At 35.5% G+C, this 14,523-nt stretch overlaps 1 protein-coding gene across 2 annotated transcripts; it reads left to right on the top strand.

Moving 5' to 3' along the window:
* Window positions 1-2,493: 2,493 nt before the first annotated feature.
* Window positions 2,494-14,059, top strand: LOC117111298 (anaphase-promoting complex subunit 2-like). Of its 2 annotated transcripts, XR_004445848.1 has the most exons (11): window positions 2,494-2,746; window positions 4,785-5,332; window positions 6,489-6,621; window positions 7,183-7,471; window positions 8,053-8,170; window positions 8,668-8,843; window positions 10,071-10,387; window positions 10,770-11,028; window positions 11,706-11,944; window positions 12,538-13,785; window positions 13,866-14,059. XR_004445848.1 is itself a non-coding variant. In XM_033254222.1 (10 exons), exons 1-10 carry the CDS (start codon window positions 2,675-2,677, stop codon window positions 12,748-12,750), a joined length of 2,364 nt encoding a protein of 787 aa, XP_033110113.1. In that variant the 5' UTR covers window positions 2,494-2,674; the 3' UTR covers window positions 12,751-14,059. The 2 variants fall into 2 exon arrangements, 1 of the variants encoding a protein (XP_033110113.1); XM_033254222.1 differs by having other exon boundaries at window positions 12,538-14,059.
* Window positions 14,060-14,523: the final 464 nt, after the last annotated feature.

Raw genomic sequence — 14,523 nt, 5'->3', positions numbered from 1 at the left:
ATAAACAATCAGATATATATATATATATATATATATATATATATATATATATATATATATATATCCTATAATAGTTTAAATCATCCCCTCCCACACCTCGGACCCCTTGTCTTATCGGGCAAATCCTGGCGCCACCTCTGATTGAATACAATAAAACATAATTTAATTTATTATATATATCACTTAATTGTTAAAGTTACAGTAGGCGCTGTGCTTTTTATGTAAAGCGCCATTATAAATCACCGATGCGATGATTCGTCGGGTCCGATCGCACCTTCAATTTCAAGGAAAGTGATAGAAACTTATTCAAAGTTACCCTGGAGAAGTTGTTTAACTCGATATCTATAAAAGCCTATGATTCTAATAGCGACATTATATATTGTTTGAAGTACTGCAAAAGTAACTTTTTCAGAGGTGAATTTAGATAAAAGACGGATAAATAAAGTATTTATTAAAGTTTTCATAGCTTTGTATTAACACCAGTTTATGTAACTAATGTAATTTTCACTCTAATTAGAGAGTCACAGATTCGATAACAGGTGACTCATTTACATTTTTGTTATAAAGTGATCGACTACAATGTACGTTATTCAATATTTAAAAAAAAAACCCCTTTAATCTTCAATAGGTATGTGCTAGCACTGAGATCAATCTTTATATTGTGATTTGAAATAGGTCTACATGATTGCAACTAATTAAAGAACATTAATAGGCATAATAATAATGTAGCTGGGCATTTGATTTGGGTAGTAAATTAATTATAAGAACAAACAAAAACAGTGAAACAGTTCTCTGTACAGTATATGATTTTGATTTCTTCAATTTCAACTAATGGCCGCCGTGTTAGTCGTGTCATTAAAAAAAATTTTAACTGACATGAAGAATTACCCACTATTTTAAACTAATCCGTTCAAAATCTACTGGCCGAATTTTGGCCGATATCGAAAAAAAGTTTGGCCGTAAGATGGCGTGTGTTTGGCCGTGAGAAGCATGTCGACGACTATCTGCTGGCAACCCTGCTTATTAGCTCTCTGCACCAGGGTTGCCATTTGGTCTTTTTGACGGCCAGATTCCTCAAATCTGGCCGTATAAAAATTTGCCTGGCCGTAGCATTTGGAAAGTAACGGCCAAACTATATTTGGCCGAATTTGGCCGAATTTTTGAAAAGTTTACATTTTGTTCAATATAGGTCTAATATAACGTAGACTTGTTTTGGATATTTTGTTTTTGTTTGCTTAAATTCTATATTTGATTCTAATCGTGTACCTTTGTTTGTACTTGCACTAAACACTTAATCTATATTCCCCGATTCAGCCGATTTGACGTAAGAGAGTTTATTTAAAAGATAACAGTTACATTTAATAATTTAAATGGTTCGGATGAAATATATTGATAAAGTTTATCCTCGTTTAAGCTTTATGAAGACAGTTCATTGTTTGTACCATATTGTGTGTCTTTGTATATGTTCATCTTACTATTGGAGGTTCTATCTCTTTTGAATTTCTTTTGAATATAAATTAAATACAGTACTTTAATTAGTTTATTATTGCCCACTTGAATTGTATAGCCCTAGTGTTCTTTATGTAGAGCGCCATAATGCTCGATGTGATCATTCGGGTCCGATGGCACCTCCAATTTCAAGCAAGTTTTGCAGAGACTTCTTCGAAGACACTCCTTAGGTTGCATATGAGAATGAAGAAGATAATTCTGATACTATAGCAACATTGATTTATTGCTTAAAGTACTGCAACAATAACATTCAGAGGCGAATCTCGAAAGTTTAGATAAAAAGTGTTTATTAACATTTTCATAGGTTTGTTTTAACGCCAGTGTTACCTAACTATATAACTTAATTCATTCTAAAGAGAGCCACGGATTTGCCAATGACAGGCCCTTAAAATTGTTGCTATAGATCGACTACAATGTACATTAATATTTAATGCATTTAAATCAAATTTAGATCAATCTTAATAATGTGATTTTAAATAGCAGTGGTGGATTTAAGGGGGAGGGGTGGTAAAAATAAAAAAATAAAAATTGGTCGCCCAATGCATCAGGTTATTTTCGGGCGTCTAGAAAAGACAAAATTCCTCTAAGATGGTGTTATCTCGATCGGACCCACTTTCACCCCCCTCCCCCCCACCTTCTTCCCCTTTTTCTTCGGCCCCGGCCTTCCCCTTTCGGACATCTCTGGATTTGCCCCTGAATTGACCTGCATGCCAGCAACTAAAGAACATAGGCTATTTATTTTTAACATTGTTCTGTGTATATCATTTGAATTTCTTTAATTTCAAACGAATGAGCGCTGATTTTCGTATAATTTTTGTAGTATTTCAAATGAATGTACCCACTGTTGTCTTCTAATCGGATTAAAATCTGGCCGAATTTTGGCCGATATCGAAAAAAAGTTTGGCCGAATTTGGCCGTGAGATGGCGTGTGTTTGGCCGTGAAGCCTGTCGACTATCTGGCAACCCTGCTCTGCACCTCTCAGCTGCAGCTCCTCTGTCTCTGCGCGACAGTCAAGCCTAGAATTTTGGTTGCTGCATGGTTGGTTGGTCCTTCGGTCGCTTTCTCTTTGGTTCCGCGTCGTGGCGCGTGTTTAGCTGTTTTCCAAAATAGGCCTAGCCTAGCATCTAATAACAATGTGCTTTTATTGTATAAGGAAGCTGTAATATGAATTATGATATTGTGAATAATTCGTGGAATGTCTTGGAACAATTTTGTTCCAGTAAAGAAGAACGCAAGGTTAGTTTTTAAGCGTCGCTAGTCCTAGGCCTAGAAGACCTAGGCCTAGGGCCTAGGCCTAGTATAGGCAGGCCTACTTCTACTTGTTGGGTACTCTGCAGGGTCCAAACGTCTGAACATTGAGCAAAGGAAGGGCTTAGGCCTCAGGGACGGATTTATTTAGCCGGCCCCGCCCCCTCCTTTTTGGGAGGTAAAAAAAAAAAAGAAAGAAAGAAAAAGAAAGAATGATAGCCAAGAATGCCTCAAATGTTATTTTCACAAAAAACACAAAAATTTCGAGAGGAATTCTCCCGGACCCCTAGCTTAGGCTAGCTAGGCTAGCTGGTATGGTGTTGTTTCGTCGCCCCAACTTTCGGCCCCCCCCCCTTTTGGACATTTCTGGACCCGCCCCTGGGCCAAGCTAGTCTAGCCTAAGTAGGGTCCAGGCCCACTGTAGTAGGCCTCAATGAAGACCTGGACTAGAACTAGCCAAGGCTAGACTGAGGATAGGCTATGCTATTTAATTAGCTAGGAGCACAGAAAAATTTATAGGGCCCTATCCTTCAATTGACTTCATAAGCCCATATATTTTCACATTAATTCAATGGAAAGAACACATTGATGTAAATAACCTAGAGTTCAGATGACATAAATTGGTTAAATAATTTCAGATGCTAAATTTAATAAAATAAAATTTTTTCCCAATTTACGTATGTACGTACGTTGGCCTCTCTTGAATTTGTGACCATGCATGCACCACGCATACAGCGTAGCTAAGCGTAGACGCAATGTCTCCTCTATCTGCACGCGTTGTGGTAGGCTACACGATGACACATTTTGTATCGCTGCCTAGAGTGGCTCAGACTTTACCTCTCCTAGGGTATTTAAACACTCGGGGCACATACAGTAGTCTTATAAATTAAATCAAAAATAACATACATATTAAAGTTAATACATATATTAATCTTTGATATTTTCATAATTTTTATATGAGAAAGTGAACATGCAAGTGTATTAGATTAAATTTTTACTTGAGACGAATGCTTGGTAGATTCCTTAGTGTATGGTCCTCCTTTAGAAAAAAGCGATACAGCGATGCTGTATTTTCATTCAGAATTTATATAGATACCCAAAGATTGAGACCTCTACACGAACCAGAAATTTGAAACAGTACTTCTACTACTAGCTACAGGTCTAGTCTAGTACGAATTCAGAGGTCGAAACAATTTTCCAATTTTTTTTTTTTGCAATCATTATATTGATGTAAAGTACTGTAGAATAGTCTTTTAAGAAAAAAATTTTAAATAACATGAGGTCGAGAATTTAATCTCAAAGCTTATCCTAATTTTTGTTGGTTACACACTACTGATTGTTTGTCATGACTTGGCCCCAAGATAACAGATTGAGGGTTTACAGTAATCATATGATTGCTGATGTCGCAACTCCTCTACAGGAACTCTAGTTGCTGAAAGAAGACTTAGGCAGGGCACGGGCCTAGCTAAAGAGCTAGGATAATTTATGGCTTAGCCCTTTTGTGCATTGCAGACATTCAACAGTTGGACAATGGAAGTTCAAAACAAACAGCAAGGCACGTTGACCCAAAATGCAGGATATTAATAAGTTCAAAACTAACAGCAAGGCAGGTTGACCCAAAATGCAGGATATTAAGTAACACCGTAACTTGGGATACAGTACTGTATCTCTACTTCCGTTTGCTAAAGATACGGTAAATTGCATAAGTCAATGTCGGGCATGCGACAATGTGGGATGTCACACACTATTACTTGTGTCAACAAACAAAGCCGAATGTTTTAACTCGGCAACAAAATACTTAGGAAATTAATTTTTTTTTAAAGCCTTTTGATTGGTTGGGATGGATGTTTTTCTGGTCAGGGCGGCCCTGATAGATCGATCTGTTTTATGGCATACATAAGTAAAGTTTAATAGTGGTATAAATTATTTTATCTCCTGCACATACTGTATGGACTCCTGGGGCAAATCCTAGTTAGCAAATAATTATTTTAAAAGTTTTCTTTTATTTTTTGTCTTTCTACAACAGGTTGAAACAAAATCATTGTCACAATCAGTGCTGATTCTTTATCAAAATGGATTTTCTCTACTTGTTGAAGACTGGCTCTTGGAGAAACTACGACAAGATCTTCAAAACATATTTTCTCCAGGTTTCTGGAAATATTTTGATAATGATATGAAAGATATTTCCTGCACTAATGATGCATTTGTGCTTGCAGTTAACAATCTGCATCAGTCTTTACAACCTTATGTTCAACTGATGCAAACAGTGGATTGCATCTCTGAGGGATTTAACAGTGATGCTGAGAAACAGAGGAAACTATACAGTATCACAGAACGCTTCATTGTCTTGATCAAAGCTACTCAATTCTATCACATGCCTCAAAGTTTTAGAAGCGGTGTTGTTTGGCAGTTCTACTCTAAAGCATTCAAGGCATTTGAGAATTCTGATCATGATGAAATGGCGGAAGACAATGATGATGGAAAAGATGTGCATTGTAATGGTTCTACCAACTCCAATGATTGCAGTTGCTGTCAGCAGATTCTAAAATACTTCGACCAACTCAATTCTCAGCTGTAAGTTTTTTTAAAATTTATTTATTTATTTATTATGTTATAAAAACAAGGTACAAAGCAAAAGCACAAGGCCAAAAGTGTTTGCATTACAATCAATAGAAAAATATATAAAAATATACACATTGTAAAAATAAAGACTTATTTTCAAAACTGGTTTACTTAAATTTTCATTATAAAGCTTTGATTACACTATCAAATTTCATCAAAATATTAAGTGTCACTTAAAGTGTGATGGAGCATAGAGTTGAACACGTCATCGTACCCATATATGGGCACATCACATTTTTTTGTCACTATTAAAATTTGAAAGTGTAGACAAAGGTTTAGACTAAGTACAAACTATATTACAGTAAATTGCATTTACCAACATATTTAATACAGAATTTTTGATTGCTTCCTTCGACAAGCATGCCAATGGTGTATGCTAGGTTTGTATTTATAAATGCTAGCATGTAATAATTTTTCGTTCTCTTATTGTCTTAAATGTTTTATGTACTGTCCCCTGAAAATAACAAAATATTATAAAAAGTAGTTTTTAACTTGCTCATTTTGTATTTGCCGTAGGGCAAGACTTTTTTATACCTTGTTTAGCGAACCCGCCGACTGAAAATATTGATGATTTCAAATAAAAATTAAATTTTATGTTTGGCCAAGTAGCACACCCGCCGCCATGAAAAAGTGGAAATTTCAGCAAAAAAAAGTTTTTCTTTATTTTTATTACTCTTTCCACTGCCTTGAAATCTCCAAAGATAAAATATGTATATTTATTCCTAATTATATAAATTTGAAGCATTTAACCATCCTATTAAAATACATTCACCAATAAAATTTTATTTTTATTTTCTCCCCCTCTGGATGATTTTGGCAAAACTATTTGCTAAATAAGAAAACAAAATTTTATTTTTATTCCGCCCTCCTCAAATAATCTTTGAAAAAATAAGTATGTGAAACAAGGAATAATAAAGTCACGCCTAACACATAAGGTTTGTGAAATTCACCCACTTTTCAAACCCACATCCTGCTTAACGCTTCACCTCTGGTCTGGCCTATCTGTACTCATATTCTGGTTTCATCCTTGAAACTAGTAACAATGTTTCATATTGAATGAATAGTGAATGATTGAATAGAGTTTTTACTGTCTAACACTGTTTTACAGGTTTTCACTGGGATTGCTAGAGCATGTGTGTGGAGAGGCTATTACCAGCATAATTCACACAAAGATACAACAGCATGTTAAACAATGTTGCCAAGGCGAGTTTGAAGTTAGTTTCCTGGATAAGCTGGAAGAGGTCAGTTTCATTACTACTTGTACAGTACTAACTCATCTGGTAAATACAAAATATATGTGGTCATGTGTTATCATTTGTAAGTTACACTATGTATTGCCACTTGAATAATGCCAAAAAAGTCATAAAAGTCATTTTTGAAATTACTTGCATTTGTATTCATATAAAAAATATTGAACATAAAACTATTGTATTCAAAAAATGATAATCCACAAAGAAAATTTATAGAAACACTTACTGTCACTTACTGGAAGTGATTTTATTATTTTTCTCATTATTCAGTATAAGAATGAGGTACACATTATTTACATCTATGCTCAAGTTAATAATTTTTATGTTGCTGTAGGATTTTCTATGGAGGTTACATTTGTGAGCAAAGTAAACCGGGGTTCAAAAATAGCTTCCAAAAGGGGAGGGCCTTAAAAGGATTTCTGAAAACCATAATTCATAAAAATTCTATTTGCAGGCAACACCACCAAATACCCATATCCCTAGGTGGAGAAAAGCAATGCAAATAAAGCTCCTGCTTGTTAATATAATGATGTATTCTGGTTTTGTCAACAGTGGTTGAATGAGAAAGTTGTTGCATGGCTGACAAACATCTGCCAAAGTGATTCGACAAGTTCATCAAGTGCTGGAACAACTGTCACCAAATGGACAGACCGCTTACAGTACTTTCTCTACCAAACATTTGCAAAATTACGTATTCAAGAACTTTTTAACATCATTGTTGAGTTTCCGGACTCCATGAAGGCATTAGAAGACTTAAAAATGTGTCTCAAGAAGACAGATTTACGAGCACATTTAATTCGTTCTCTGAGGAGTGATTTTGAAACAAGACTCTTGCATCCTGGTAATATGTGTTTTAAATTTGAAGTGCATTCGGTGTATGAGCTATATCAGATTAAGGAATAAATAGATTGGCGTGGTTTTATTTATTAATCATTATCGATATCGTTTTTTGAAAAAAGATAGTGTAGGAAATTACAGTACACCTACGAATTCTTTTGAACGCACAATATGTAAAATGTTAAAAAAATCGGCCACAAAAGAGAGAAAGTATATCTTTAAACACTACGGCCAGTCCTTATTCGAGGGACACCCCTATTAAAGGGACACATTTTTGGTCCCGAAGTTGTCCCCCTTAATAAGGGTCCTACTGTATTTAGATATGTAGAGTTTTAAGTGGTGATAAATCATTTTTTGATTTCCTTTTATTCAAACTCTGTTTTAGATATCTACATTTAACATAGGTTTTTAGTGGTAGCAGATTTGACATATAAGTAGTCTTTACTTCTTGATAGCAAAACCGTATTTATCCTGTACTCCGTACTCTTATTCGCATTTCCTTTTTATCTTAGAATGAATTGTAGTAATTTTTTAGTAGTGATGTTTTATAGTATGTGAAAATTGAAACTATTTTTATTTTTACAGGAGTAAACACAGCTGACATTTTGACCCAATACATTTCTTCAATACGTTCTTTGAAAGTTTTGGACCAATCAGGTGTTATGTTAGAAATTGTATGTGAACCTGTTAGAAAATACTTAAGGTAGGAATGTTTTTATTTGGCTTGTTGTGAGTTGCAATGGATTTTTGATTACTATTTTAGTAGTAGTCTTCTACTCTTGCCCCTCAAACATGTCCACTCGCTCCCCCATCAGCCGTGAATCATCTTTTTTGTGCATAATACATGTTGTATACAAATTTATGCATATTCAGATTTCTATCAGAGTTTTTTGCTTCAGCAGAAAATGCAATACCAATCAGAGTTCAAGAATGGAACCAACACTTTTGATTCGCGCGAATGAATTCGCCTAGTGCAAAACAGGTTAAAGTTGCCCATTTTATTTGGGTCCATCGAGCAGATATTACTAAGAATATGACCTTTACTACCAAATGTTTATTCACAAACTACTGACTTATGCTTATAAAGTATTGTTCACACTAACCCGCTCTCTCCTCACCCCCCCCCCCCTTCATGACATTCACAGTGCTCTTTTTCATGAAGACTGCTAGCAGTAATTTTCTATGTGACATTTGTTGCAGGAGCCGGGAAGACACTGTACGATGCATTGTCTCTAGTTTAACTGATGATAGTAGTAGTGATCTAGCTGAAGAACTGATTAAAGCAGAACCACTTCAAATGGACGAGAGTTACATGAGTGAAGAGGAAGAGGAAGACCCAAGCAACTGGCAACCAGATCCTATTGATGCAGATCCAGGTAGTGCTGCATATATTACAATTATATAAAGTACAGTATAATAAAACTGCACTTTTGAACAAACCGAAATGAATTTACTTACGGATAATTGTACTAGACTACATCACATTTTTAGTCGTTTTTAGTGTTTCCATGTATTGCAAGTTTTTATACTATACTGTGTTTTAATGTTTATTGTCAACGCTTGATAGTGTGTGCCACTGTTATAAAAGTGTACCGTTCAATGAAGTTATTATTATATTCTTCACACATGTATTGATGTAAGTGCTCTTGAGGATTTTAGGGATAAAATATGCCCTTTGTAACTGCAACCACATTGAAAAGCGCTAAACAAGCAACCAGCTAAGCGCTAAACAAGTGCTAACATACCAACACATTCCATTATTTGAATTATATACTCCCTTCTGATGTACATAACACATTCTTCACACATGTATTGATGTAAATGCTCTTGAGGATTTCTTATTGCAACTGTTATACACTTTCTTATGGGATGTATTTTTTTATACTGATATTGTGATGGTTTGTCTTATTTTAAAGTCCAGTCCAATGTGTCTGGTTTCCCAACCTCAAGTTCTTGCATTCAGTTTAATTCACTGTACATTTTGCTTTTCTCCTTGAGTTAGCCACATAATTATACACACAGGATTATAATGGGGTGTGTTCCTTGCTGCTACACCTATATCAGAGATGCCAACTATTACAATTTTTACGTAATGATTCTAATATTTGGCACCTGATTACGCTGTTACGATGTCCTACTAAATTATTACGATCTCAGGCCATTTCACCCAAAATCGTTATTTTAGCAACTTGTGGTTCACAAAATTGTGAACAGTGACAATCTTGTTCTCATATGGAAAATATGTTGTCGGCATATAATAATCAAAACAAACTAAAAAACTAAATACTTTCCGAGCCACTGGGGCTCATAGGGCTGGAGCTTATCCCCAGTTTCTAATCAAAACAAAACACTGACATAAATTAAACAGTATCTCGCAAGCAACTATTGATTTTAAATTTGATTGCCCCACATAAATTTAATTACTTTTATCTGATATTCATTCATCATATAAAAATTTCCTTGTTTAAGATGTTTTTTGAGTGATGTACATATTGTTTGAATGTTAATAGCAATTGTTGGCTTTTGCTGCTAATATCAATAAAGTTCACTGCAGTGCGGTTTGATGCACACCATACTAATCAAATTATATGATTATTTTTAAGGCAATACTTCTAAAAGTCGAAGATCCTCAGACATCATTAGTACGTTGGTCAATATATATGGAAGTAGGGAGTTGTTTGTTAGTGAATACCGCACATTGTTAGCTGATCGCATACTTACTTCCTTCAACTTTGATACCGCTAGAGAGTTACGTTACCTTGAATTGCTCAAGTTAAGATTTGGAGAGTCTCAGCTTCATTTCTGTGAAGTAATGCTGAAAGATGTGGCAGACTCTAAGAGAATTAATGCTAATATTAAAGAAAAACAACTGGAGATGGAAGAAAATGACAAAAATATTGAGAAAAGAAAAGAAGAGGAGGTAATAATTTTATTGTATTTGATTTAATATACATGTTAAATGAATTTGTTCATCAGTTTAATCGACAATATATTGGAAAGTACTTAATATACAAAATTAAATCTTTATAAGAAAATCATAGTCGCCTAACCGTAAGGTGTAATACATACATTTGTTGATGGTCTGTAAGTACACACTATTTCATATTCTTTTGCGAAAGTTTACAGAATAATTTAAAATACAAATGAAACGCACATCTTAAAATATCTTCTAGCTTTACTACAAAGAGAGCAGCTGGATGGAATAGGAACAGTGAACCAAGGATCCTAATGGTGCACTCACACACTTCATCTTATAATCAGTTAATTTAATTGTTACGTTTTGTCCTTGCTTTTTTTACTAGGAGCTTGATTACAACTCCCTCATTTTGTCTGCGCAATTTTGGCCCAACCTCAAAGAGGAGAAATTGGAGTTGCCAGAAGCCATTAAAAATGCTATGGATGCCTACCGAACCAGCTATGAGACTCTCAAAGGCTCCCGTACTCTCAACTGGAAAACGAACATTGGTTTGGTCAATTTAGATATTGAATTGAAGAATAGAAAACTGTCATTCTCAGTGTCTCCTATTCATGCTACTATCATCATTCATTTTCAAGAGAGAGGTAAGATAGTGTTCATCCAAATGTTGTAGTGTACAAAATTAAATTATCTGGTTGTTCTTGCAATAAGGAACACATGACAGTGATTCCTTTTGAAGGTGTAATAACAATATTTGTTAATCTCTAACACTGTACTTTTAAATTGTCTTGTTAATGTGTGTTTTAGACAAAGTGAATAGACTATTATCAGTAGACTTATTAAACGAAAGAGATCTAATGGTGGTCATGTAGCATATCATTGGGACAACATACAGTGCAATGAGTGTAAATTGAATGTTGTGGTTATTTAAATACAACGGTGCACTCATAACATGAGGATTAAACAGCAAGAAAAGGCAATAGTGTTGTACTCAATTTTAAATAGCAATTTTTGTGTATTTTAGTCTTTGGAATTCATGTAATGCAATCTGAGTGAATTTTGAGCTGGGCTTGACTCGCATTCCTAATTTTGCCACATATATGCAAGAATCTAGCCCTAGTAATTCTTTTTAAAAAATCTCAATTTTTGAGGGTCAGTAGATTTTTGAGTATTAAAATATTTACAAGTTCAATTTTAAAACGATTTGAAGAAGTATAGCTATAGGATCTTGCATGTTTTTTTTTATCCAAGTTAGGTCATTGACCGATTACTAAATCAGTAATTGGTAATGTTTTTGATGTTTGTGTTTTACCCGCTCTAGCCAAATGGACCATTGAAGAATTAAGTAGTGTCATGCAAGTACCAGGCACTGCGCTCAGGCGCAAGATTGCATTCTGGCAGAGCCAAGGTGTGTTGAAGGAAGATAAGGAGGATACCTTTGTACTGGTTGAAGAGCAGCAAGGCCATCATGGAGGGGAAGATGTTTTAATGATTGACAGTGATGAGGAGATTGAATCTGCCATGGCATCGGCTCAAGATCAAAAGGAAGAGGAACTCCAGGTACATGCTATTTTTAATTTGTAAATTAAGTTTATTTGTGTTTTTAAGTTTAGTGAATCTGAATCTAAACCTTCAAAACTAGAAATAATTAGCAAGTTGGCCTCTGCATCATCTGTTGCTGCTATGTAAATTGGTCACTACTGATGAATCATCACAAAAAGTGCTGTATTGAACAATTCGATACAAAGGCCACTATGTTTTGATTAGTAGATCAAAGATCTTAATAACAAGATAGATTTCGTGAAAGTACATCAATACCGCTACGTTCAATGTAAACAAACAAATGGTGAAATACTTACGGTCGAGACTGAATATACAGTAGTGTTCAAATTGTTAGCTCATGTCGTTAATTACACCATCTATCGGATTCCGTAAAAGAATCCTGAAACACGGAGTTCTCCGTGTTTGGCGATCATGCTTTGTGTTACCAAACACAGATCTCTGTGTTTGGTGGGCAGAGTGTTAAGCTGGAAACTGTATTATTATATTTGGAAGTAAATTTGGGGTAGCAGGAATGGTATGGTTTTTAACCTTGAGGTCTGAGTTCCAATACCTCCTTTTTTAATATGGATATTATTTTTGTTTGTCTTCAGATGTTCTGGACTTACATAGTTGGAATGTTGACTAACCTAGAAAGTTTGCCTCTAGAAAGGATCCACTCTATGTTGAAGATGTTTGCAATGCAAGGCCCAACGTCATCAGAATGCAGTGAACAAGAACTGCGAGTCTTTCTTGACCGCAAAGTTCGAGATCAGCAACTAATCTACGCTGGCGGGATATATCGGCTTCCAAAGACAAGCTCATGAGATGCCCAAAATGGGAATGATGTCAAGTGGTGTAACACTCCCAGATTTATTTGGATGGTTTGAAAAAAAAAACGTTTTCTTATAAGGGAGCTTGCACAAATGTTTAATTTTAAGGTGATCAATTGTGTGTGCAGCCTTCTATGGTTGATCGCAACGATCCCACTGTAGGTTAACCAGATAAGGTGTGTTAACCTAATGCGGAACTCCCGCTGAGACCTTAAAAGCTACTTACGCAATTAATGCAATCACTTACGCATATCGGTGCAGCCGACAATGCGATTTTGGACACCGTCATGAAATTAAAAATTACTACTGAAAACAATTTTGCAAGCCTACTAATGTGGGAATTTGATGTGATTTGAATTTGGTGTACCGTCTGCCTCTGATTCTTTCAAACATGGATAAATTCCTCGTTGATATACGACACTAGGCCTAGATGCTTTTCTCTAGAATTAAAGCACCCTATTTTTTAATAATTAATTTATCTACAGCCCAATCATTCGACAATTACACTCTTCCAACCCATGTCTGGAAAATTAGACGGAAAAAGTCATGTCTACTACCGTGTATTCTTTTGATCGATGTTGGAATCATTTTTTGGGGTGATTATTTTTGCATAAAGATCTGATAACCACCAGCCACGTGGGCCTGTTGCACTTTGTCTGCTTACAATATAAATATGGACTAGTCTAGTCTATAAATACCTGACATATTTAAAGACTCTGCCCAGAGCCATCATGATTTTAGTTTAGTTGTGCGAGATGAGATTTCTGGATTTCAAGACCAGTAACTACGAACAGCAAACATTAGGCCGACTAAAGGCCTAGCCTATTTTGTGTGAGGAATGCCTGCAATCAATGACACAGAAAGGGTACCTAGGGTTTTGAAGTTGTCATAAGAATTGAGGATTTAGGCCCTACATATTAAAAATGAATCATTTTTGTCTCAAAAATGTCGCAGAGCTTTCAGAAGATTCTACTAGAGAATACAGAGATTCTAGACCGTGACGGCCCAATCGGCCCATGTTCACTCAGTGTTATCTTGTCCCTCCTAGGCTGGAGGCCTAGATACCACCAGGTTCACATTATTACAGATAGTGCTTCCTTCATTGAAAGGTAAACAATCTTATTTATTTTCCAATAAATGAAATGAGGATAAGCCAGACTGTCCCCGCAAAAAATATTAAGATGTAGTGGTAATGAGAATGTGTTTCAGTACAAGTTTAAAGCTGGCCACGTATCCCATTTTAGAAAGCATTTAAAGTGCTAATCAACATTAAATGTTCTTGGTGAGAAATTAGAAAAATTAATCTTGTGTTTGTTTGTGTTTGTTCTGTGTACGTTGTTTTTCAATTCTGTCTTGTCCTCGTTACCAGTGGCGTCGAGAGCCAGTAAGGGCCCCGGGGCAACACCTCACATGGGGCCCCCCCTTTCACTTGGGACCCCCACTCGGCCACTCCCCAAATTAAGTCTCCTCCTAAGACCCTATTTGTCCAAACCCACATACATGAATATGATTCCATGTGATTATTTTTTTGCAATGTAGATGTATCAGAATAATCTGATGAATAAACGATAATAGTTATATATATAATACACGTATACCACTTTGCATCTGGTTTGGAACGGGAGAGCATTGGGTGGACTGTTCCCCTGGGGGATTATTCATCTAGTAATAAAAATACAGAAAGACTGATAAAGACGCCCATAAAACCATAATGTAGAGTTTGTTCTGACAACAAAATTTTTCATCCTGGCTTGGGCTCGGGCCCTA

The sequence above is a fragment of the Anneissia japonica genome, unplaced genomic scaffold (assembly GCF_011630105.1).
Source record: "Anneissia japonica isolate Jap-2015-1 unplaced genomic scaffold, ASM1163010v1 scaffold288211_len279840_cov171, whole genome shotgun sequence".
NCBI lineage: Eukaryota > Metazoa > Echinodermata > Crinoidea > Comatulida > Comatulidae > Anneissia > Anneissia japonica.
This window is presented reverse-complemented; position numbering and strand designations above follow the sequence as displayed.

Excerpts from the sequence above, each read along its gene's own strand:
- LOC117111298 (XM_033254222.1), top strand. The coding sequence starts at position 2,675 with ATGAATTATGATATTGTGAATAATTCGTGGAATGTCTTGGAACAATTT. Across the intron at positions 5,333-6,488 it reads GACCAACTCAATTCTCAGCT|GTTTTCACTGGGATTGCTAG; the intron begins GTAAGTTTTTTT and ends ACTGTTTTACAG. Across the intron at positions 8,171-8,667 it reads CCTGTTAGAAAATACTTAAG|GAGCCGGGAAGACACTGTAC; the intron begins GTAGGAATGTTT and ends CATTTGTTGCAG.